The 23578-nt window shown below is 41.0% G+C and overlaps 1 protein-coding gene across 1 annotated transcript in view; it reads right to left on the bottom strand.

Moving 5' to 3' along the window:
- The window catches only part of cdh13 (cadherin 13, H-cadherin (heart)), a 434001-nt gene that overhangs the window by 261095 nt on the left and 149328 nt on the right, over positions 1 to 23578 (bottom strand). The window contains exons 3-4 of the mRNA XM_078257870.1: positions 22852 to 23063; positions 7606 to 7719 (exon numbers count right to left, since the gene is read on the bottom strand). Coding sequence (XP_078113996.1) covers positions 7606 to 7719; positions 22852 to 23063 — 326 coding nt within the window. The remainder of the gene's footprint in view (positions 1 to 7605; positions 7720 to 22851; positions 23064 to 23578) is intronic.

Here is a 23578-nt window from a genome sequence, read left to right as displayed (position 1 = left end):
TTCCCCTTGGGCCTCATTACAGAAAATATTCTTCTTGAAAGTTTATTATTATTGAATTTTTAACAAGTCATTTTACAATACAGTTATATGTGGGATGTATGCGGCACAGTCAAGATGTTAAATTCCCCTCACCATCTATCCACATACTCATTATATACTCAATAGAAAACAAGGTAGGAGAACGAGCAAGTAAGTTAAATATATAATTTGAATATAGTTTAAGTCAAATGAGACGTGGAAATACACCCAGTCATCATCCAGCAGAAGGCAAAAGAATCAGAGGTCCACTACTCTATTCCATATTATGTGAGAAAAGTACCCCAAACATATAACATTTGGGTATTAGGAGTACCAAATCTTTTTAATATTGAGGCATGACATCAAGTCACTAAACCATTTGGAGTGTGTGGTAAAATAGCACTACGTGCTTTTAGAGAGGCAAAGGCAAGAGTGCAAAAAGTACCAACAGGGGGTCAGGTTCAATTATGCATTGTAAGACTTGGGAAATAGTGCCAAACACCAATTTCAAAAGTTGCTCTAGGCTCGGACATAGCCAATACATGTGAATTAGTGAGCCATCTGCACTCTTACATTTATCATAAGTGGGACTAATTTCGGGGTAAATCTTTGCCCAGTAATAGACAAAGTGGACTTGGGGCACCACTTTAAACGGAATAAGAGAATGGCATGCCGTGCACACATAGAGGATGAGTGCACTTGTCAAAGAACCAAATCCCAGATACCCACGTTCCCAGTCTGTTTTAATAGCGCTCAACAGGGGGAAATCTAGTCCCAAAATTAGGTCATAAAAAATAGAAACAGCCCCTTTGGCTGACAGATTGGGAGTGAGGAAAGCGTCTAAGGGGTTAAAGGGTGGCCCTTCTGGAAAGTAGCCTGACCCTGCACATAATACTGAAAAAAATATTCTAGCTGCTTGTCCTACCTTAACTTAAAGTGCCCATATTATGAAAAAAACACTTTTTCTGGGATTTGGGGTGTTATTTTGTGTCTCTGGTGCTTCCACATGTATACAAACTTGGAGAAAAAAACATCCATGCTGTTTTGAGTGAGATACGGTTTCTGAATGTGTCCTGCCTTCAGTCTCCGGGTGAGATGGTCAAAATCTGCACGGCTTTCTACATCACTAGCCGAGACGAGGGGGTTAGGGGGTTAACTGTTGGCATGCTAGCTCGTTCTCAATGGCAAAACACTGCTACAACACACACAAATTCACCCTAATCTACAAAACAAATTGTATAGAACTACTTACATGTCCCTGTTCTGCAGGTATTCCACGCAAAGTTGGAAGTGCGCCCTCATTTAGAAGAAGTCTCCCGGCTAATCCTGCCTTGTACAGGCCGAAGTTGGAGAAACAGCTAGCTAGCAATTGTGAGCTTACCTAGCTACTGCGCATGTGCAACTGCCAACAAAGATGTTACAGAAGTTGAGAGGGCTCACTCTGTAGCTAAAACAGAGACCTGACACAGAAAAACAGAAACAAAAATATGGTGTTTTTTGAAAATTAAACCATGTAAACCTATTCTGATACAATCTCAAATTACAATTATGAACCTGAAAATGAGCATAATATGGCCACTTTAAAGCTATAGTGCGTAGTTTCTGTCGCCCCCATGAGGCACTATAAGTTGGCGCGTCCACATGACACATGCCTTACGTGATCGCGCAGGCACCCCCCACCCCTCCTCCATGCAGTTGCTAGTAGCCAAGGAGGACACGGAGGATTAAAAAAACATGATGAAGCTGTAATTATCTTCACTCGAGCTTCTGCGCGGGAAAGTCACCAGACGCCACAATCTTCTGAAAATAGCCATACTGAGAAATACAGAGAGAGTTCTGTGGAGCTAGTAGTCTTAATTAACTTCGTAGCAACTCATTTGGCAATGCCTCGACTGGAACGGACGTTTATTGTTATCAAAAAGTTACATACTAAAGCTTTAAGTTTCAAAAATCTTTCTATACAGAAGCAATTCTTAAACGCATGGCTGTATCCTATCCCATCTCAGACCTCCTATCTTATCTTAAGAAATCCTAAATATAACTGTATATGTGATTCTTCAATCGGCACTCGTCTTGTCATGCGTGTATCTTTGATTAGAATGTACCAGAAGTCTGTGATGTTAAAGACAGATCTGCATGGTCTGGGAAATTTAAAGCATCATCATACGGTTTGAGTAGCCTTTCCCCATCTTCATGGTCATTGCCAGATCTAGCAATAGTGCGGCTGCCTCTTTTGGCAGTTATTTTGAATTTAGGACTGGTTCTATACCATCCTAATTTATGATTCCTAACTTGGGAAATTCCTAAATTAACAAGATTCTGTAATAGTTAAATTCCTATCCTGAGATAAGATAGGATTCTTTTTCTCGTAAATGCAAAACTTGTTTCTGTAATACCAAAAATCCTAAATATCCTCATTAACTGAGATAAGACGGGATTTCAGAGTTAGGACGTTTTTGTAATGAGGCCCCTGGTCTAAAACTCTGACAATCTGGCACAATGGTATCTGAAAACATACAAAACTGAGATTCACATCTTTTTAAAGCTTACAGTCCCAATGACTGCCCGGCTGATTATCATTATCATTCAGAATAGTAAATAATTAACTTGGGTGTCAAACAGATAATTTAAAGACTAATACAATTTTTATTTTTCTCATTAGACTTTAATTAGGTAAACTGATATTAAGAGGTCTGTCTATTTTTGGAACTTTTGTTACCAATAACACAGCTTTTTCTATCTTATCATACAACCTTGAAAAAGTTAAACATAATTTTTGTACTTGCTTTTTTTCATTACAATATTTATTATTTAACTGAGAAGGGGAGAAATAAACTGAAGGGAACAAAAGAACCAGTGCGGCAAAGTCTTCATAAAGAGAAAAGAATCACAGGAGTATCAGGAAATGTTGGCATTTCAATTTAATGGTAATAGAACATTCAACTACGGCTGATTTTTTTTAAGCCTCAAAATATGACTTATGTACTCTATGTTTTCTTGAGAAGACTCCATGAAAGAAACCACCTGATGCAACGCCTCAGGAAATATATGCCTCATGTTTTTACTCACTTGCAATGCCTTTCCTGAAGTAGTACAGTACTTGGATGTTTGAGCTGAGAATAACATATGGAAATCTATTCATGTGTTCATGCTATTCAGAGCACAGAATCTGACACGGACCACATTCCTCAATAATGATTGCTCTTAGATGTAAGAAGTGTGATCCTATGAGAGTTCATTTATTGGCATCACATTGAGATTTTCTTTTGGTGTAGCTGTCTCTCCTTCAACATGGCCACCTGTAACCATTGCATGCTCACTTTCTGTGTAGTAGCAAAGCAGCTAAAATAATTGAAAAAACATTACAAACAGGGGCGGGTCTAGAAGGGGGGCATCCCCCCTGAAATATGATTGCCGCCCCCATCCATTGGGCTAGAGTGCAAGTCAATCTGACAATTTGTGTTTTCCATTGGATCACAGTCTGTCACTTTGCTGCCTGTTCTGCCAGTCTTCCCAATCTTCTGCCTACTTTGGATGAATCGTGAGCTAAACTGAGTATCAGTGTAATAATAACTTAGATTAATATAGCGCATTTCATGAAACCCACGAACGCTTTGCACAAGTAATGTTATAGGGGGATGAGAAAAGAAAATAGTAAGCCAACACAAACACGGATTAAAAGGAATAAAAAGTCTGCGCTAAATGGAAGGGGGACGTCATTTAATGCCGGCTACTGAAGTGCAAACACATTGCGCATTGTAAAGTTATTTTATTAATGAAATAGACATGTTACATACCTGAGGGCCAATTCTGGGTTGGTTTTGAATAATTTACAATCCTGTAATTGTCTCCATCTGTTAAAAGCCCGACTGAGTGGGCCTCATGTTATTGCTGTTGTCTGTCACTTGCCCTTTTCCTTTTAACTTTTAGTAGTTCCTTATTTTCTTTGATGGTCCTGCCCCAGTATTAGCCATAACTACAACAGATTAATGTTAAGATAACATTAAACTACAATTAGGCCTATATAAAGAAATGTCCTGCTTCCTTTCACCTGGCTCAGCTGGCTGGATATGCTAACACTTTTCCGGTGCTGTTCCGCCGTCTACCTGCCGTAAATAAACTTTGCGGGAAATATCGGACCCGGGCAGAGGCCTTACTAAAAACTATATAAAAATAGCGTTCTTTTCACTGTTAGTCTCGTTTGCTGTTACAGGTCATTTAAGAATATTGTATGAAAAATGACAGAGCTTCAGAAACATTAAAAAGTTACACATAGTCACTTTAAATGAAAACAAATCCCTGTTCTGTGCCTGCTGCTTCCTGTATGCTTGGGGTGACTCCCAGATTAAACATCTACCTATGACTGAAGTTGATTAAGAGCTAAAAAGTGAACAATCTTTTATCTGAACAAACTAAACAATCTTTTAGTTGTACTAGACCAGGGTAATATTTATAGGCAAGCCACACCACCTACGTATACTTCAGTCATTAGATGTTTTATATGACAGGGCTCTTAGAATTAAAACAGCTGACAGCTTAAGAACTCATCACTGTGACTTAAACAGGAAAAAAAACACACTGCTTCACTGGGTGTTAAGATTGGCTTGTTTTGCAGGTTCCCATTTTCAACACTGAGCTTGGTAAAAGCTCCACTCGAACTGCAGCAGGATGTGAAATTGGATGACTTAATTTGATTGTGTTTAAGTATTAATCGAAGCCTCCATTTATTATATAGACCTGCAATTTTGTCTCCTTTATTCTTTCTAGTTCATTGTCAAAAACAATTAAGACTTAACATATCTACTGTTAAGAGGAAAAATACATGACATTATATTGAATGGTATAAGGTAAGTCAGTCAGTCGTGCCGGTTGACACTGAGCTCTACATTGCTGCATTCTAAAAAACAAACGCATGTATTTAAAAAGTAAAAAATAAACCAAGACAAACTGCAGCAACATCAAATGTATTTCTCTATTTGTGACACATAAAAAGCCCATCTCACGTCCTTGTTTTAAGTGGCCAATAATGGAAGCTTTCACTACAGTATGTTTTAGTCAACACAGAATAATGCTCAAATATCCAGGCAACAAACAAAACACTTCAATATGGAGTGACCAACTGGTCCTCACTCTGAGATGAGTGATTTATTAAGGCAAACATTAAACACAGTCTTTCTTTTAACTCAAGAAGGCATTGAAGCAAACAATTAAAGCAAAGGCTTCTCTTTTCAGCAAGCAAAAAAAAAACATTAGAAAAGTATTAATAATTACTCCCACACTAATAACACTATCTGCTTTGTTTTGGTGCTGAACAGAATCTCTTGAATCTTTATTTAAAATAATATTCAGCTAGGATAGCATAGTCTTTTGAAGGTGTGAGACTCACATCAGAATGTGTTTGCCAAAGAAAAGGTAACTATTAACTCCAAAAATATATACACTCATCATCATCATCATCATCATCATCATCATCCAACTACAACAGCAAGTCATTGCTGTGCTTCCATGAGCCTGGTCATGAGCTCTGGGAGCGACATGCACTCTGATTCTTGGACAGTCAGTCACTGTCAAATTGAGATAAATAGTAAAGTATCTTCTGCATAGATTAGTCCTGGGCCATTGTATATTAGCTCACAACAACAGTCAGAAGAAATTAAACTTTTTGTTCAAGCAGGAGCAAGACAGCAGGAGTTTGCTTTAAGCGCAGTTAAGACCGATGATTCGCAATGAGACGAGTTGAAACTACTTGCAATGCATCCGGTCTGCAACTTTCTGGAACCTGCCAGTTCACACCAATGCGACTAGACGAGACAGTGTATCATCTCCATAGCAACGACTCTCGGTTCTTTCATTCTAACTTCTGACTTTCGCAGTTATTTGTAGCAGGACATCTATGGAGGTGGACGTGGTCTGCAATCAGCTGCAGTGGAGAGAGGTGTGGGGATAGATCAGGAGAGCAGTGCCAGATGAGTTAATTGTCTCAGCTGATCGTTGTTGTACTTATTAAACTCTCTCTTCATATGAAGCAGCGTGCTGGAACTTCAGAGGACTGCCACACACCAAAGAGACAGGACTGTGAGATATTGTTTTGTTGGTTATTTGTTAAAACGTGAGCAACAGGCTGTGCGCCTGCCAGTAGCCGGGGAGACAGCGGCGGATGGTTAGTGGTTATAAAGTGGTGTTGAAAGTGTGAGCAGTCAGAATAAAAACTGTTGCCTGTAAATTGTTTGTCTGGGCTGTGATCTGTGCTGAGGGTAACCCACGGTGGCGTCCAGGTCTGCTACAATATAATTTGTAGCATTTCAAAATTTAAATGAGGATAGTGAGAGACTTGCTATAGTTGCATTTCTAGTAGTGATGAAACGGCAAAAACAGTGTTTCAGTTCTCTGATTCACTGCTTTGTTCTAACGCCACTCCCTCTCTTCAGTCACATTCTAGCTGCGCTCACAGGCACTCGTTGAGATGTCTAAAACTGCCATTTCGACCAGTTGGCAGTTTGTAACATAAAAATAAAATGCATTATGGATCACTTCAGATACATAGTTTGGAGCTGACTTTACCAGATGACTTCTCTATTGGCTGTTGAAACAGGTAACGCCCCTTGTGTTATAAAACCAGCCTCTGGCCAGCTGAGTCGCAGCGACGCCATCAACTGGCTTGAGTCGAGATGAGACGGGCCAGTTCAGATCACTGCAAATTTTCCTTGCACTGTTAAAATTTTTTTATCTCATTGCGAATATTTGGTCTGAACCTTAGACCTTTTGAGTTCTAAATGGCTATAAGAGAATGGAGTTTGACAGGAGCTCAGTCTGCACTGGTGGAGTAATAGAGGCATAATCAACTCTAATGGGAATGTTGCTGTGTTTTATATATTGGTCTGACATAATAAAAACTCTCTGGTAAGTTTAGATTTAAGCTAACATGATAAGTGGTGGCCCTCAGTGAGTTTGTATCTTATCAGGAGAAGTGCATGGTGTCAAAGAGATCACACTCAGCTAAAACTCACTTAGGTAACATGATTATAGGCTTGCCAGAATACATATGATGGGATATAATAAGGTGTATTGTATTTCTGTAAAACAGCCGATGCAAATAGGCTTCATGAAGACTAGATCAATGAAATAGATTATTAAAAAAAGGTCTGGTTCCATAACACTAGTTGTCCGTAAAAGACTTTACGGACCCATTTTTCTGTGATTTGATATAAAATCATATCAGAGAACCGCCCATTTTCTTTTCATACAGTATTCCTCTACAGTCACCATCTTTAAATTTCCACATACATTGTCTATGGAGCTCTGTCACAGAATAAGGAGAAAACTATAGCTTTCTTTTTGGGGGGCTATATAAGACCATGGAGAAAATTTCCAAAAATTGACCAAACTGTCACAGACCATATCATATTTTCCAAAGTTTTAAATAATGCACATATTGAATCCTTGGTCTTGTATCTTGGCCAATTGTCTCTCTCCGAGCTGAGCATTTCTTTTTTCTTGTCATGAAATAGTTCCAGTGTAAGACTTGAATGCTGTAGGGGAATCAAGCCCACCTGAGTTCATGATAAGACCATGATAAGTGTTCCTTACCTTGCCAATGGTCCTGGGGAAGGGAGCTCTCTGGTTCTCAGTTATGATCATAGGAGGGACCAGCAGGGATCTCTTAGATCTGAATGGCAGTGTCTGGCCAACACCCAGGATATTCTAAAACACAAAGACAAGAAGCCATATTGTTACACTTTGAAATAAAAAAACAAATAATACCCTAAGTTCAGGGAAGCTGGTGCGCCTGTTACTCCAGTAATGTCCTTCTTCTTAAGTGGGGAAAAACGCAAGGAGTTAAGTTTACAGTAAAACAAAACTATGACTGTGTTAACTGCATGTCAAATTATTCAGAGCATACTAGGCCAAATTTCCTCCCAATATAAGCAGTTGCAATGTTGACAAACAATGTAGCATTTAAAAGGCTATTGGCGCAGTGCTAACTCTATCTCAGCTTAAAACCCCAAAACACAGTTTGTAACCTGTAGGCTACCGACAACATTATCATCACTTCACTCAACTGACTTTAGCAGTTAGATAACAGACAATTGACTGTCCTGCTGTTATTACAGACATGTGAAGTAACTACTGACACTGGACTAATGGCTGTGCATAGCTGCAGTTTACCAATGCTGCAGAATGAAACACTGATGTATGAAACTGCAAATCAGATTAATTTACTTCTTTATCAAAATGTGCAGTCACGCAGTTTGGGATCGTTCCGGACCTCTTCAACCTTTCTCGGCCGCATCTTATTTTTGTATGTCAGCCAACCCAAATCCCAACCATTTGAGGCAGATTGCCAACAACCAAGAGCCAGGGTCTGCCTGAGGTTTCTGCCTGTTAAAAGGAAGTTTTTCCTTGACACTATTGCACCAAATGCATGCTCGAGGGGGGAATCGATGGGTCTCTGTAAATTATAGTGTGGTCCGGACCTACTCTATCTGTAAAGTGTCCTGAGTTAACGTTTGTTATGATTTGACACTATAAATAAAATTGAAAAATTTAATTGAATTGATTTATTGCCAAGCCACATTGTGAACGTTCCCCCGTGTGGTGTCTATTTGTTACACCAACCCGAATATTTGAATTTGTTCGCCATTAGCCTCAAACCCACCGACGACGCATAAACACACAAACAGCAAGCAGTAAAGTATGCATTTTAAATTGCTGAAATTGTTTTTTTTAACAAGCTTTAAAATGTAATTTATGTAGCCCGTATGTTCAATTAGGACAGGAGAAGTAGAAAACAAAACAAGCATTTAAAGAAAGAGCAACTAAGACAAAACGAGATGGTGTAGAAATGAGAGATGACAAGTTTTTGGCAGAGCAATTGTGTTGTTCATGCAGAAGGAGCCACTCTGAAATGTTATTTTTGCTCTTGAGAGCACAATAGCATAATCTAGTTTCATCTGCCTTCCAACCTCCTGCTGTTGTTAACGAAGATGTAGTTCTTGCTGTATAATACGGTGAGAGATTTCCCCTTCTCTCTTCTTCACTTTCACATCACTGACACAAGTAGGGCCCCTCTGCTTAGATGTTGATGAAAATGATGTCTGTCACTGACACTATGAACAGGAAGCTAGAAACCTGGCTGCTAACATGGAGGTGATGACCTCCCGGCTGCTGGCTGTCTGCACACCTGGACACGAGCCGGGGAGAGACAACAAATACACACTCAAACACACAAATACCACACTCATATTATGTCAGAACGTGCTTATGCTTTACTAGATACAATTAGAATTTAATGACAGAAATAAAACATATTTGACATGTACTGTGTGCAAATCTGTGTGCTAGTGGGATAAGCCGTTAGTGCTAAAAAAGTCCAAACTATTTGATATAATTTCTTTCAATTACAATTATCTATTTTTACATTTACAGTTTGTCTTACATCCTGTAAGATTTGTTTCTCTGCCCTCAGTTTGGCTCTGTTTATGTCTTTCATGACCTACTAAATGAGAAGGAATAAAGCTAAAGTTAAAGATGTTGGTGTTGAGAACACTGACAAAAAAACACAATCTGCCCATTAAATTAATTCACTTTTCAAATTCAATCCAATCAGCGAACAGAGGGAATGGCTGAGAACAATGACGTTGAGGTCGTGATGTGCGCTAGTTTGAGTTGTGGCAACGCTGCCGAATATCCAGAAGTTAAAGCCCGAGCAAGAACAATTTTTGCTGAGTTGTGTTGGTGGCCATGATGTTGTGGCCCTCCAACCCACGGGGTTCGGGAAAAGTTAGAGTTTCCAGCTCACTCCGTTAGTGGTGAAGGAGTTGGCTAAGGCGAATGCTAGCGATGCTAAGCCGATAGTTGTTGTTGTGTCCCCTCTTGTTAGCCTGGTCCTACCAAACAGTACGTAAGAGGGCGGAGCCAGGCTACCAGAGTGGCTCTGGGCAGATCCAATAGTTTTAAATTTCAACAGAGTACCCGCCTTCAAGGAAGTTAACACTTGTCAGTGGAGAGTGGCCAGACTCTCTGTACGAGAGTCTGGTAGTACCAGGCTAGCTCTGCATGCCAATGGCAGCCAATGCTCATGGGTGATGTAGTATTTAGACCTGCATGCCAATCGATAAACAAAACATGATTTGTTGAAATAGTTGAAATAATTAGAACTGGTGGTCATAACATAGGGCTGTTACATTATCTTTGAGATTGTTGTGTTTTTGTGTTAAGTAAAGTTAAAGTTCAGGATTTGCTTCAAAGTTTTCGGAGTTGAGAACCACCATGAAGTGAGGCGACAGCCAGCAAGCGCCTGCCCCGGCCTCTTGCTCAGACACCTCGCTGTGAGCTGGAGGTCTCTCAGACCGCTCTCGTAAATAAGAGGCTTTTATTTCGCCGTTGACGGTTCGTTTGTTTAAATATCACAACACATGTCCATCATAAGATTAACGGGAACCTGTGGTTAACTGTCTTTTCGGAGTTAAACTCCACAAGTGTGTCCTGCGGCTCACCGGCAAAGACCGTTGCAGTGCTTGCATCACTCCCTTACCCCTCCTACCAGTCCCTATGGCCACTTGGCCAGTGGGAATGCAAATTTTGGGGGAGAGTAGTTCTTAGAACTGCTTAGAAGTGTACTTTTCCTCTAAAAAGTACAAGTACTATCCGGTCGGAAAGCACCTACTGTCTGCCCGTGACTTGTAAGTCATCTGTGTGAGTGTGTTCACTTTCTCTCTTTCTCCTACCAGGGCTCAGACATTGAAATGATCCACCAGAGGCTTAAAAAAAAACCAACATTTATCACGTTTTCCAAAAAAAAAACACTTATTTTTGACAGCAAAAAGGGATGACTAAATGTGACTTGAGTTAGACTTTAACAACCTTTTTAACACTAATGTGATCTGCCCCATGCAACCACAGTCCACTGTTCACACAAAGGCAGTCACTGCTTAAATGTTGAGCAGAACAATGAGAGTGAGAGAATACAACACAGCAACAAACCCAGTCAAAAATGACAACACAGTTTTCCAAATGAAAGGAAACGAGGTTTTTTTGTGGTTTAATTTGCAATGCAAATAGTCTCGTTTGTCCTTCATCGTTTATAGCCTACTGTACAACCCTTTATTGACAACGTGCACTGCACACGGATATGGTGGTGTGTGTGTTTGTGTGTGTGTGTGTGTGTGTGTGTGTGTGTGTGACTGTTTGTTCACACTCCTGTTCTTGGCTGACAGAAACTCTGGCACCACTCTCACCCCTGTCAGAATGACGGAAAGAGAACAGGTAAGAGGGAAAAACTGAGCCATTTGTTTACAGCACAGTGCTGACACTCAGACAGAGAGGGCAACGGCAAACACCCACACCGCTAACCGCCTCACCCATCCACCCCTCCCAGCTGTGAAGGTCAGGGGGAACACCGTGACACAGTAATCATTAACACAACCCGACCAGAACAAACCAAAGACACACAAGTCTCTGAAATGGCCACTCTTATCAGAACCCACTGGGGGATGAACTTCCAAAATGTCAAAGACAGAAATCTAAAACTGGACCTGAAGCATTTAAACAGAACACTACACAAACCTGCGAGAGATTAGAAGACTTATTTTGTGTCTAAAGAGCACAGTGGTGTGTACATGTATGTGACTGGTTCACAAGCGAGTTGATGGACTTTTAAGCACCGCCTGTAAATTCCGGCCTGCGTCTGAGAGCCCAGGGATGAGCGCATCAATCCCATCATGCACAGGTCTCAGCTGTGGGATATTTGTTAAAGAGGCGAAGAAGAGCTGGGAGGCAAAGAGGCCCAATGATGGATTTTTTAGCGGCTGGATTTGGGGACTGGTGACAGGGGTTAGGGCTATGGAGGACAGATCATGCTGTCAACGTCTTCACTGAGCTGCGACACAGTGGATATGAGAAGGAGTGATGGCACTTTAAACCTATCAATGTTCTGCAGGTGGATCAGGACGGCGAGGCGCACTGGCAGACAAGTTCAGCTGGACACAGACGTTTGTTCCGCTCGCCGAGGGCGGCTCGCCACAGGGTATTCTGGAAAAGATAACTCACAGCACTACTTTCCTTCCTCTCACCTCTTTTACCTGCTACTTTGCAGCTCTCCCTCGTTCTTTTCTCTCACTTAGCAGTAGCTTTTCTTCATACTTTCTCACCCTGCAGTCTGCATGTGTGATGAATAGTGTTCTTACAGCTTGGTGACACCGTAAGAGAAAGAAGCCATGAATCTTGAATGTGTCCTGTTCATAAATTACTGCCGCACCATCAACCCGGATCCAGCCTTAATACATTTGCTTCTCTCTCTGTCTCTCAAATGATCATTAGGGGATTTCAGTGTACAGAGTTGAAAGTGTCTTGGCAAGAAAAGAAATAAAAGTCTTGTTAAGAAGATTGAAATATAGTTGACCAGTCAGAAAAGGGGGCCAACACATTCTCACTCCCAGCGCGTCAAAAAACGACGCTTGGTCAGGTGTCTTTGTTTAAAAGTTTTACAACCTTTAGCATATGGCCCTTTGGCGTCATATTTAAAGGCGATTTGTCGGGATTCTTGGCATCACTTTTTGACGCCCCTTGTCGGGACGTATGTTTAACTGACATGCGGCACAAGAACGGAACAGTTAGGTTTAGGAAAAGATAGTGGGTGGGGTTACAAAATGTATGTTTCAGTGACACGCGGGACAAAAACGGGACAGGAACCCCAGGGTGAAAGTCCTGTAATTGTTTACCCATCCAACACCCCATCCTTGTTGCGCAGATTTTCGGTCTTTCGTACTGCACGCTACCGTTGTTGCTCGAAATACTACGTCATCTTACAGCGCCGCGGTCAAACTGCTGTTATGCCCGGTGTGTTCCATACAGACACTCAAAGGGTGATTTTTGAGTCGGTATCTGACGCTGGGAGCATCTGACCTAGCATCAGTATTTTACAAGTTGGGAAGGAGAACGGGTTTAGGGGGCACATATGTTTATAGCGTTTAGATGCATTTACTGTTACTTACTTACTTATGCCTGACACCCCTTGGGGGGTATGGGCCGTCGACAAAGGATCTCCAGCAAACTCGGTCGCTGGCTTTCTTTTCTATCTGCGACCAGGTACATCCCATCTTTTTTATGTTTGTGTGAAACTCCCTTTGCCAGGTGTTTCTAGGCCGACCTCTCTTTCTCTTCCCCTGGGGGTTCCACGTCAGAGCCTGTCTGGTGGTATTCGACATTGGTTTACAAAGGGTGTGCCCAATCCATCTCCATCTTCTTTGTCCAATTTCGTCTCTTGCTGGTATTTGCTTTGTCCTCGTCCACAGGTCTTCATTTGTGATCTTGTCTGAAATGCATTTACTGTACTACAGTCTATGTGTGGTTGTGTGTGTGTGTGTGTGTGTGTGTGTGTGTGTGTGTCCCTGTGTGTGTCCCTGTGTGTGTGAGAAAGATGGAGCCTTTGTCAATGTCATCTCAATGCAGAGTTACTGTGGCAGTAAAGTCACGTCCTTGTCCATTCTGCCATTTTCACTCTCAATGCTATATTGAGAAGTGTCATTACTCATTCCTGACAATGTGTTGGAGACCCGGTGAGAAATGGATATTATCAAGGACAGCATCAACCAGTACTGACAGGGATGTACAGCTATTCAATGTAGAATAAACTCTTGGATATGCAGCCAGGTCATGCAATCAGTCACTTCTCCTTATACACAGTTAAGCTCACTTAAGTTAGTGTCAGCAGTATGTACAGTATATGTACAAATTAACATTTACACACATCGCCTGATACCACGTCCCTCAATGTGGGCGTTGACAGCACAATGTGTCACACTTTGTTAAAGTATAATCAACGAAGCATAAACACGCTTCATCTTAGTCAAGCGGAATACAGTGAGACACTTACGACAATGCATATTTCAAAGGTTTAATTAGCAGAATTAATTAATACTGTGCCAAAGTGATTATACAGTATGTCGATGTACAATCGTACCTGCAGATAGCGGTGTAGAGCTTGCACTGAAAACAAAATCCAGACACAAAAACAAGATCATTATAAAATGAAGCCATGCAAAGCTGCCCCTATTAGACGCACATTTAACCTAATTGCACAAACATTGTGCCCAATAACTGTTTAGTCCGATAAATTGTCTTCATATTACATGGTTCAGTGGTTAGCGCACATTTCTGTACTGCATGCAATGTCATGTTCAAATGCACTGCAGCAACAACTAAAACCATCTGTGTCCTTATGGGAAAAATGTGCATCTCTAATATGTCTGTTTGTGTGAATTGGGTAAAAGAAAAAAGAAAAGTCTTGTTAGATTGTGACCACCATGCTTTGAGTATGTCAGCCCCTAGCACTTCAGCGGGGCATTTAATCTGTATTTATAAAGCACGTGTCAAACTCAAGGCCCAAAGGCCAAATTCGGCCCCTCGCAGGTTTTGATCTGGCCCGCATTTCAATTTAGGTTCACAATGAATTTAAGTCCACCTGGTTTTTGTCGCTTTTTCCAAAGTTATTGGTGCTTTTTTGATTTGTTTTTACATTTTTGGTGGGTTTTTTTGCATTTTTGACCCCTTTTCAGGCGGTTTAAGCGCTTTTTTCAATGCTTTAGGCACTTTGTTTTAACGCTTTGGATGCTTTACTCAATGTTTTGCCACTTTTTCAGAAGTTTTTGGTGCTTTTTACGATGTTTTTGGCACTTTCTGATGTTTTTGTCACAATTTTGACGTTTTCTTCTGGCCTTTTTCCAACTTTTTTGGCGCTTTTTTTCAACGTATTTGTGATTTTTTGGGGCTTTATGAGGCCCAAAATGTAAGTGAGAAGACTACAGCATATGAGACAATCAATAATACAGTCAAAATATTGGACTTTTTCTCTTAAATAAACACGTCAATAATCTCTACATGTCTGGCCCTCGATGTGATTCTCATTTTCCAGTGTGGCCCTTAGGGAAACTGAGTTTGACACCCCTGATATAAAGCTTACTTGTTCTTCCCTCCATTGGTATATATGACCTGTTTTGAGTATCAAGAAAGGTTTCCTGTGTTTTTTTTCTCTTGAAACCCATTTCTAAAATAATGTCTTTGTTATCCTCTGTTGATCTGAACAAGTCCTCCAGGTGAGGATCTATGCTTCCCTTGACTTCCGTCACAGTCAGACTTCTCTCTCATCTGCAGCTGGTAAAGAGGCTTTTACCTAAATCTAAGAGACCTGAGCATCATTTTCATAATCTAATCTTAGCTTCTCTACTTCAGATTTATTCATTTTTAACCAATACTACTTATATTTCTCAGTTTTTTTCTCCACAAATGTTTTGTGAGACTGTGGTAAGTGGACCTCGGACCCTCTAGGGAGGGAGTCTGGGGGCATGCTCCTTATTTTACAGTCATACCCAATTTGTGCAATTCCAAGAATGAAAAAAAATGTGTAAGTTTGTAAATATATTAAACCATTTCAGCAAAAGATGCAGGAGCCGATTTAAAAAACAGACAGACAATAGACAAAGGCAATAAACAGAACGAACAAATGACAGCTACAGAACAAGCGGAGGAGAGACAGTGTGAGTGGGATGGAGACAGAGGGAGGGAGATTATTTGCGTTGTGTGGAATAATGTGAGATGTTGTGCTGTGGTTGCAACATGTCAGTCATCCCCAGAAAGCCTTTACTGAACATTGAAAGCTTGGTTAGAGAAAAAAAAATCTATTTGCCATTGCAGGATGAGGATTTTGCTCTGGATGCAATATTACATTTCATTCAGTGCGCAAAAAGGCATGAGACATAACAAAAGCAAAAAAATAAATAGGCTTTTGGACTCCGAGTATTGTGCCTCATATCAGCTGTTACATTTGAATGGTGCCTGTCAATGCCCCCGTGAAGGTTAGAAAATGTTGTGCATAACTGTTGTCCTGCAGAACACAAACAAAATAACACGGAATAATACACACAAACAAAGTCCATATCTCGGAGCATGCATTTGTTAAACTGAAATGCATTCTTCCATTAATTCACATATTGATCGGTGGCAACAACAAAAAGAAAAAAAAGGAGTGGAATAAATTACTCTTTGAATTCAAGTTTTGCTCATAATAGGCCTCATTCATCAGCTGCCTCTCTCCCTCTGGGCCTGTGTTACAGCAAAGTAACAGCTCTCGCCAAGGAATTAAAAACTGATTCTCTCCTCGTTCGCTTGCAGCACTTATCAATTATCGCCAGCCAATATTGCCTGCCACGATCACATTAGTTATGCCAACGAATTCACCATGGAATGTTTCCGCTCTGCGTTAGAAATGAAACAAAGAGAGGTTCAGGCAAATGCAAAAATCTTAACTTTGAGGAGCATAACAAAGAGATTTCATTACTAGAACACAATCTCAAAAGGAATCCTATACTCTGTGGTACAATAATTGAAAAACAGGGAAGAGGCATCAAGGCAGCATACCAGATTTCCATGAGTACTGAGTTTGTCAGAAGAGTCATTCCACAAGTCAAACCCCCGGCTTATTGAAACAAGCTTTTAAATATGCCATGAGTTAGTTACAGATTCTTTAGAAGCTGCTGCAGCTCTGAACTCGTGTTTGATGGGCCACTTGAGACGGTGCAGAGACGTGGTGGTGGTGGTGGGGAGGGGGGGGACTACAGGATATGGACAGAGAACGACACAATAGATTTTCTGATGGTATGAGTCCCAGAGCTTGAGAAGCTTCAGCAGATTAATTGATAGTGAAATAATGAGAGCTTTTAACCACCATGCCTCACACAGAGGACTCCTCCTCTCTCATTTCAGTATTCTCTTAGCTTTAGAATGTCTTCCTCCTCCAACAATCTTCTTTTTTTCCATCTCCATTTCTCTCTCTACCATTTGCCTAATTGATGCACTTTGTGACTGTGTGTGCGCTGCGATTATCAATTGAGAAAATCTACTTTAGGAGAGACAGGGACATTAAAGCATTTGTCCACAGGAAAGATAAAATACTTAATCAAGGTTTGCCTGATACAGCTTGATGGCATCTTACAGCAAGAAAACTTAGGAAAGAGAAAAAGTAAAAGACAAAATGGTTTAAACTGTGGTAATAATGTGCTGTGTGTTCCAACTGTCAAGTGTTTTTGGTCCCAGAGTAACATATTGTACCATTTCCTGAAGGGCAATTCAGTTCAAATATAACCTGGGTACAGTAATTTTGTAGTTTTGGCCATCTTTCCTTGGTAATAACAACAATGAATCTTGTTTACAATGTGTCTCATTTTCTAACCGCTTTCTTCTCCGCCAGACTCCAATGTAGCGCTGTCACACTGTCCCCAGATCTCAACAATTACTTTAGTTAATACAATGTTTTCATAACTCATATAAATGGCCAAAGCCATAAAAATAAGGCCCAAGTTGTACTACACCAGAATTCCCCTTCAGTAAGTGACTGCATTTCTAAATGCTTGATAGCTGATTGAATTTATAAGAAGGACTTCTAATTAGGCTGAACTACACATTGTAACAAGACAACGAGTCTAAAGCCACACAGGTGAAGTGCCCACTGTTTAGCATATTAGAAGGCTAACATTTGATAATTAGCACTTATGCAAAGTACAACTAATGAAGCAGGGAATAACATTCATTTTGCAGATATTTAGTCATAAACAAAAGTATTGGACAACATGTTGACCTCATGGTGGTGCTAAGTGAAAGTGGGACATGGGGGGGGGGGGGTGTTGGCATTAATGTGACATGATAGCGTGTATAAAAATGTTATGGCACACACACAAACACACTGTAGTCTCTACAGTCACATTAGTCACTTCCCTCACATAACTTGCCAAAAGACTAATTCACTTATATCCTCGATGACTTGCCAAGGTAACACCCATGGACCAGCTAACCGAATAAATTATGGCGAGAGGCACAAACAAATGAGGGCCACTTCATGCTGAAAGCGATGGAGACGTTCATTAAGCTATGGGCTGGAGGAATTGTAGCAGCGGGACTCTGCGCACTGCAGCAGGAAGACAGATGATGTCTGAGAGAATGAAGGGAACACCAACTGTACCTGCAGCCCCTGGAAACTTTTCCTAATCAACTTAGTGTATTTGGACTAAACAGAGGGGGGAATTGAGCTATAAGGAACAACGGTGTTTATTCAGGTGCACAGCGCTTTATAAGGCAATTCAATTTGCTGGCTACAGAAACATTTCTATAGATTACACAAACAAAAGGACACATTTGCAGAGAAACAAAGCTCAGTGGTGGGGTGCAGGCGTACCGGTCAAATCCCCATATAATAGGAGCCGGCCAGTGTAATTCTTCATGCGCCAAAATGTTTATGTTGCACTGTAGAAAAGGGTTTTCCTTTCCTCCTCTCTTCCATGTGACTGCATGCATAAATAATGACTAAAAACACAAGAAATGCCTCCACATTTGGTTATTCATCAAAGTTTAAGTGGTTCTGATTTATTCAAGCATTGACTCACAGCATGTGTAAAGCATATGTGAAACCCACAGTGGACCACGTTACGAGTCTTTCACTTTCGCTGGCACATTCCAAAGTGTTTAGAGCCTTTTCAAGGACTACACATTTTTAAGTGTGAGTAATCTGGATCAATGATCTAGACAGTCTATCATCAAACATTAACTCCATTGGCCTGTGGACAGATTTAGTGCTGGGCTCAGTTGTTGTTGCCATCTGCGGCAGCGCTACAAACTGACACATCTCTGATGATGGCAATGATGTGCGCGTAGTTTGGCAAAGCGTAGCAGCAGCTGTTCTCCTGGCCTCCTCCAGCGGCTTTCACATGTACCTCTTTAGTATATCAAATCCCCTTTTTTTTTAACTTCGTATATGGTTCTCTTGCTGGATGCAACATCAATCACCTTCTGTGCATTCTCCCACTACTCTGTCATCTTTTACTGAGGCTGTAATGCCTCCGCTTGTTATTTCTCTTTGAGTGACACAGAGTATCACCTTGAAACTTGCATCACTTGAGATATTTTTTCACTTTCTTCAAATGTCCATTTGGTTTTAAAGATTATGGATGTGGGTGTTTTCCAACCGCCTAATATGGCATCATTGAGGTGGTGCAGTAATGTTCACTGATGATAATTAATGTCGCATTAGTCTATATCCACGACGTTCGACTTCCGGGATTGCTCCGTTGCCACCGGAAATTCTGGTGGATTTCACTCTTTTCGGCCAGATGTCCGTCACCTTCCGCTTTCTTTGTGTTGGAATTTTAAACTGAGGACTGAGGACTGAGGACTATGGTTAACTGCTCCTCAGATCTCTTTAGGTTAAATCCAGACAGCAAGGCTATTTTGCAGCGGCACCGTGGCGCTGTCCGGTGCTTAGCGCCGCCCATGATGATTAGGGTTGGGTATCGTTTGGGTTTTTTCCAATACCAGTGCTAAAACGATACTTTTAAAACGGTGCCGGTGCCTAAACGGGGCCTGAACCGATACTTAAAAAAAAGGTAATATGGAATACGGTATTTTACAATAACTTTGAATGCACCACGTGGCTTACTAGTTTCAAGTGAACGCACCGTCTGTGTTGTTTTTCCGACAACAGCAGCTGCAGACTGCTTAACATCCCGCTGTTGGAATCCTCTACAGTGAAATACAGTCACACTTTACACCGTTTAGCTGTCAGCCTTTTAACCGTGTTTAAACCAGCTGCTAGCTAACGTTACCTGCTGTCATCTGAAGTGTTAACTAGCGTCACGTAAAGCAAGACTAAGGTCACATGAGCGTGCCTCACATTTATGCATTAACATGTGCATGAATATGACTGACAACAAATGCCTCTGAAATGTTTTTAATTTGCAGTAATGATAACTAACGTTTGAATGCTTTGTGCAGTACACCCAGTGCCTGTGTTTCCACACAAGCTTTCCACGTTAAATTAACCATCCTGTCTCCTCACGTAAAAGAACAGTTTAACATTTTGGGAAATAAACTTGTTTGCTTTTCTTGCAAAGATTGAGCCCACTCTCATGTCTGTGCAGGACATTCAAAGCTATACTGTACTGGAGGATTTTACTAGCTTGGGTGTTTTTTCACTAATATGGGCTGGCTCAGGACACAGAGACTGGCCATGGGCTTATAAAACTTTGCAGAGGGCTTAAGGACTGATGGTACATGGGCATAAATAGCTTACAGTTCTTAAATCGTATTCATCAGTCTGCCAGAATGCAGGAGTGTGAAGGCGGGGGTGTGTTTTTCAACAACTGGAGTGTAATCTTCATTACTGATGTGATAAACAAGAAATACAGCACAAATAATAACTGAATTAGCACAATAGGTTAAGGAATTTGCTCCCAATAATTAACAGTGGGTGAAATTGCACTGAAGCTAAATAAATCTACAAAAATGCTGCGTGTATACATGCACTGGTGGAATGTAACTAAGTACATTTACATAAGTACTGAACAATCTTGAGGAACGGTTTTGATCGTTTCCAAGTTTATAAAATGTGAGGATATTTCTGTATTGAGTACATTAACTTGTAATACTTTAAGTACATTTCCCTGATGATACTTACACACTTTTACTTAAAGGTGCTCTAAGCGATGTCACGCATTTTTTAGGCTACAGCATTTCCTCACTATCTGCTAGCTGCCTGTCCCCTGAACACACTGTAAAAAAACGCGGTCTCTGACAGCAGGTCTCAACAGTGTTCCAGCCAATAACCGACAAGAAGGATTTGGGGGTTAGTGCGCGGAAGGGAGGGGGAGGGGACTGGATGAGGAGGAGGGAGGGGCGAGCTAGCCTCCATTTTGTTTGACAATATTTCGAACGTCGACAAGAAGTGACGTCACCCAACATCGCTTAGAGCACCTTTAAGAACCATTATCAATGCAGGACTTTTACAGTGTGGTATTAGTGCCTTTACTTAAGTAAAAAATCTGAATACTTCTTCCACCACTGGTACCATGTGAACTAGCACCTTACAAACAGCTTATTTATTATCACTTAACAAGGCTTTAGCCATAGCTCATATTAGCAAAATTAACCAATAGGTAACTGATACAGGCAATAAGGGCTAACACAACCTATTTCTTGAACACCGACATAACCACATAACGTAACATAAGTTTAACAGTCTAAATAGTCCACTTGCTTTTTGTCATCTATGTACACAATAGGTGATATTTACTCTAAGTCCTGTCACAGCAACCATCTGGGGAGAGTGTCGCTGTGGCACAGGGGATTTCTGCTGCCTGCCTGGGCTGAGGTTGCTATGGTGATCATAATTGGCTCCTTAACGAGGGCACTGCTGAAGTCTTTTCTACACCCACCACCAGCAGCAAGTAAGCTCAGCGCAAAGTCTGTAAACACGAGAAAAAGCTGGTCTAGCTCTGTCCAAGGGTAGTAAAATCCTCCTACCAGCACTTCTAACGGTCACTAATTATCAATTTAGTTTAATCCGTACAGGAACCAATGTATAAAAGTGACACTACAGGCCGGAGTGCCTGCCTTGGCTCGGCACATTAATGGTGCCATGTCATTTCTCCGATGCTCCATCATCCTTTGGTCCTACAGCCCACTAGTCCAATGAATCCCACTATGGCCACGCCAAGTCCCGCCCTTCAATAGCATTTATTGGCCAGGCGTCCATGCTTACACAAGTTAAGGTAACCCCATTTGTACAGGTCCTATCCCCTGACCAATCAGCTATCCTAACCTTAACCACTCGAGGTCAAATGCCTAACCCCAACCAATCGAGCTGCTTCGTAGGGCGGGTCTTGGCGTGGTCATAGTGGGATTCGTAATTTCGCCACCAAAGGGACGTCAGACTAGTGGGCTTTAGGACCAAAAGTAATTTTTGAGAGGTCGGAACAATGGAGCGTCAGAGAAATGGGCAGTCCCCGCAGTAATTTCCCTGAGTTGGTTGTCACCGTGAGTTTGACAGGAAACCAGTGGAGACTACAGGAAGCTACTGCCCCATGGCCAAGAAATAGTCCAGCACATAATCGCTCACAACACTGCAATGTGCAATGGTGGAATGTAACTAAGTATATTTACTCAAGTACTGTACTTACAAGTAAGCACATATTCGAGGTAACTGTACTTCACTTGAGTATTTTCTTTTCATGCCACTTTCTACTTCTACTCCGCTACATTTCAGAGATAAAATATTGTACTTTTTACTCCACTACATTAATCTGACAGCTTTAGTTACTAGTTACTTTACAAATTGAGATTTCTTCACACAAAACCCAACAATGTATATAACTACAAGTACAGCTGAAATGATTAGTCAATGAAACAGAACAATTTCCAGTTTCTAAAACGTGAGGATTTTTCTGCATTGAGTACTTTCACTTTTGATACGTGTACATTTTCCTGATGATATTTACAATTTTACTTAAGTAACATTTTCAATGCCTTTTACTTGTAACAGAGTATTTTAAGAGCGTGATATTAGTACTTTTACTTCTTCCACCACTGGCAATGTGTTATGTTAATGCTTAATTTTTGTTTAGATCAAACAAACGAGAGAATAAGTGTTAATTAGTGAGTTTTAGAGGTGGTGGTAGGCAGATTTTGTAACCTTTGGACAGAGTCAGGCTAGCTGTTTCCAATACAGGCATGAGAGTGCTCTTGGCAAGAAAGTGAATAAGTGTATTCCCCAAAAAATACTAAACTAAAAGGCAGCTCGTAAATCCTCCTATTCGCCCAGGGCCATTGTTATTTAATCACTGCTACATTATGTCTGATTATACTACATTGCAGTAACCTTTTCAATCTTTAATGAAGCGCAACCTTTTACATTTTTTGATAAGGTGTAAATTAGGGAAAACAGACTTTTTTTTCAAAGAACACACGCACACACACACACACACACACACACACAGCCCGCAAATTTCTACTAACCCTGAGAGTGTGTGGCATCTGAACCGGCAGTCTAGTGATTTCCACCTGTGCCATGTCATCTGCATGTGCACTGAGCCCGTGGATGAACAGGACAGGCTGGCTGGACGGGACATCCCGCTGAAGAACCAGATTCAGATCTCCGTCCACGTGGAAGCTGGGGTCCGACACCTCAAACTTCACGTCCTCGTTCCCTGCACAGTCATCAAACTCGACTGGAAGAAACACACAGAAAGGGTGGATTTTATGCCTGCACTCCAAAAAAATAAAAAATAATATATATATATATATATATATACACGTGTATAACAGAAATGTTAGCTATATGAAACACAGTCACTGCACTGTAAAGAAGAACACTTCAGGGTTTGAAAAAGCGATCTCCAAGAACAAGTAATTCTCAGATATAAACAGATGCCCTGAAGATAAACAAATACCCAGAGGAAAGTGGAGAATGTTCTCAAAGGCTCCGTAAGCTAGGTCACAATGAAAGTCAGTGATCTGTATTTTCACCAGCCTGCTGCAATATGTATGACCCATTCATTGCATGCTACGCACTGTAGACTTATTAGTGTGTCTTACTTGCTTTTTGCAGGGCTGTTGCATTTACTCCAGACAATGCAGTGGCTCCCAGATGCAAGACTGGATGAGGAGAAAGGATTTAAGGTACAGGAGGAAAAGTGTCACCTTTGAGTTACGTGCGTGTGACGCGTGCACGTGTGAGCTTGTC

The sequence above is a fragment of the Sander vitreus genome, chromosome 8 (genome assembly GCF_031162955.1).
Source record: "Sander vitreus isolate 19-12246 chromosome 8, sanVit1, whole genome shotgun sequence".
In the NCBI taxonomy this organism is placed as follows: Eukaryota; Metazoa; Chordata; class Actinopteri; order Perciformes; family Percidae; genus Sander; species Sander vitreus.
The sequence above is the reverse complement of the archived record's forward strand: the minus strand, read 5'-3'. Positions and strand labels throughout refer to the sequence as shown.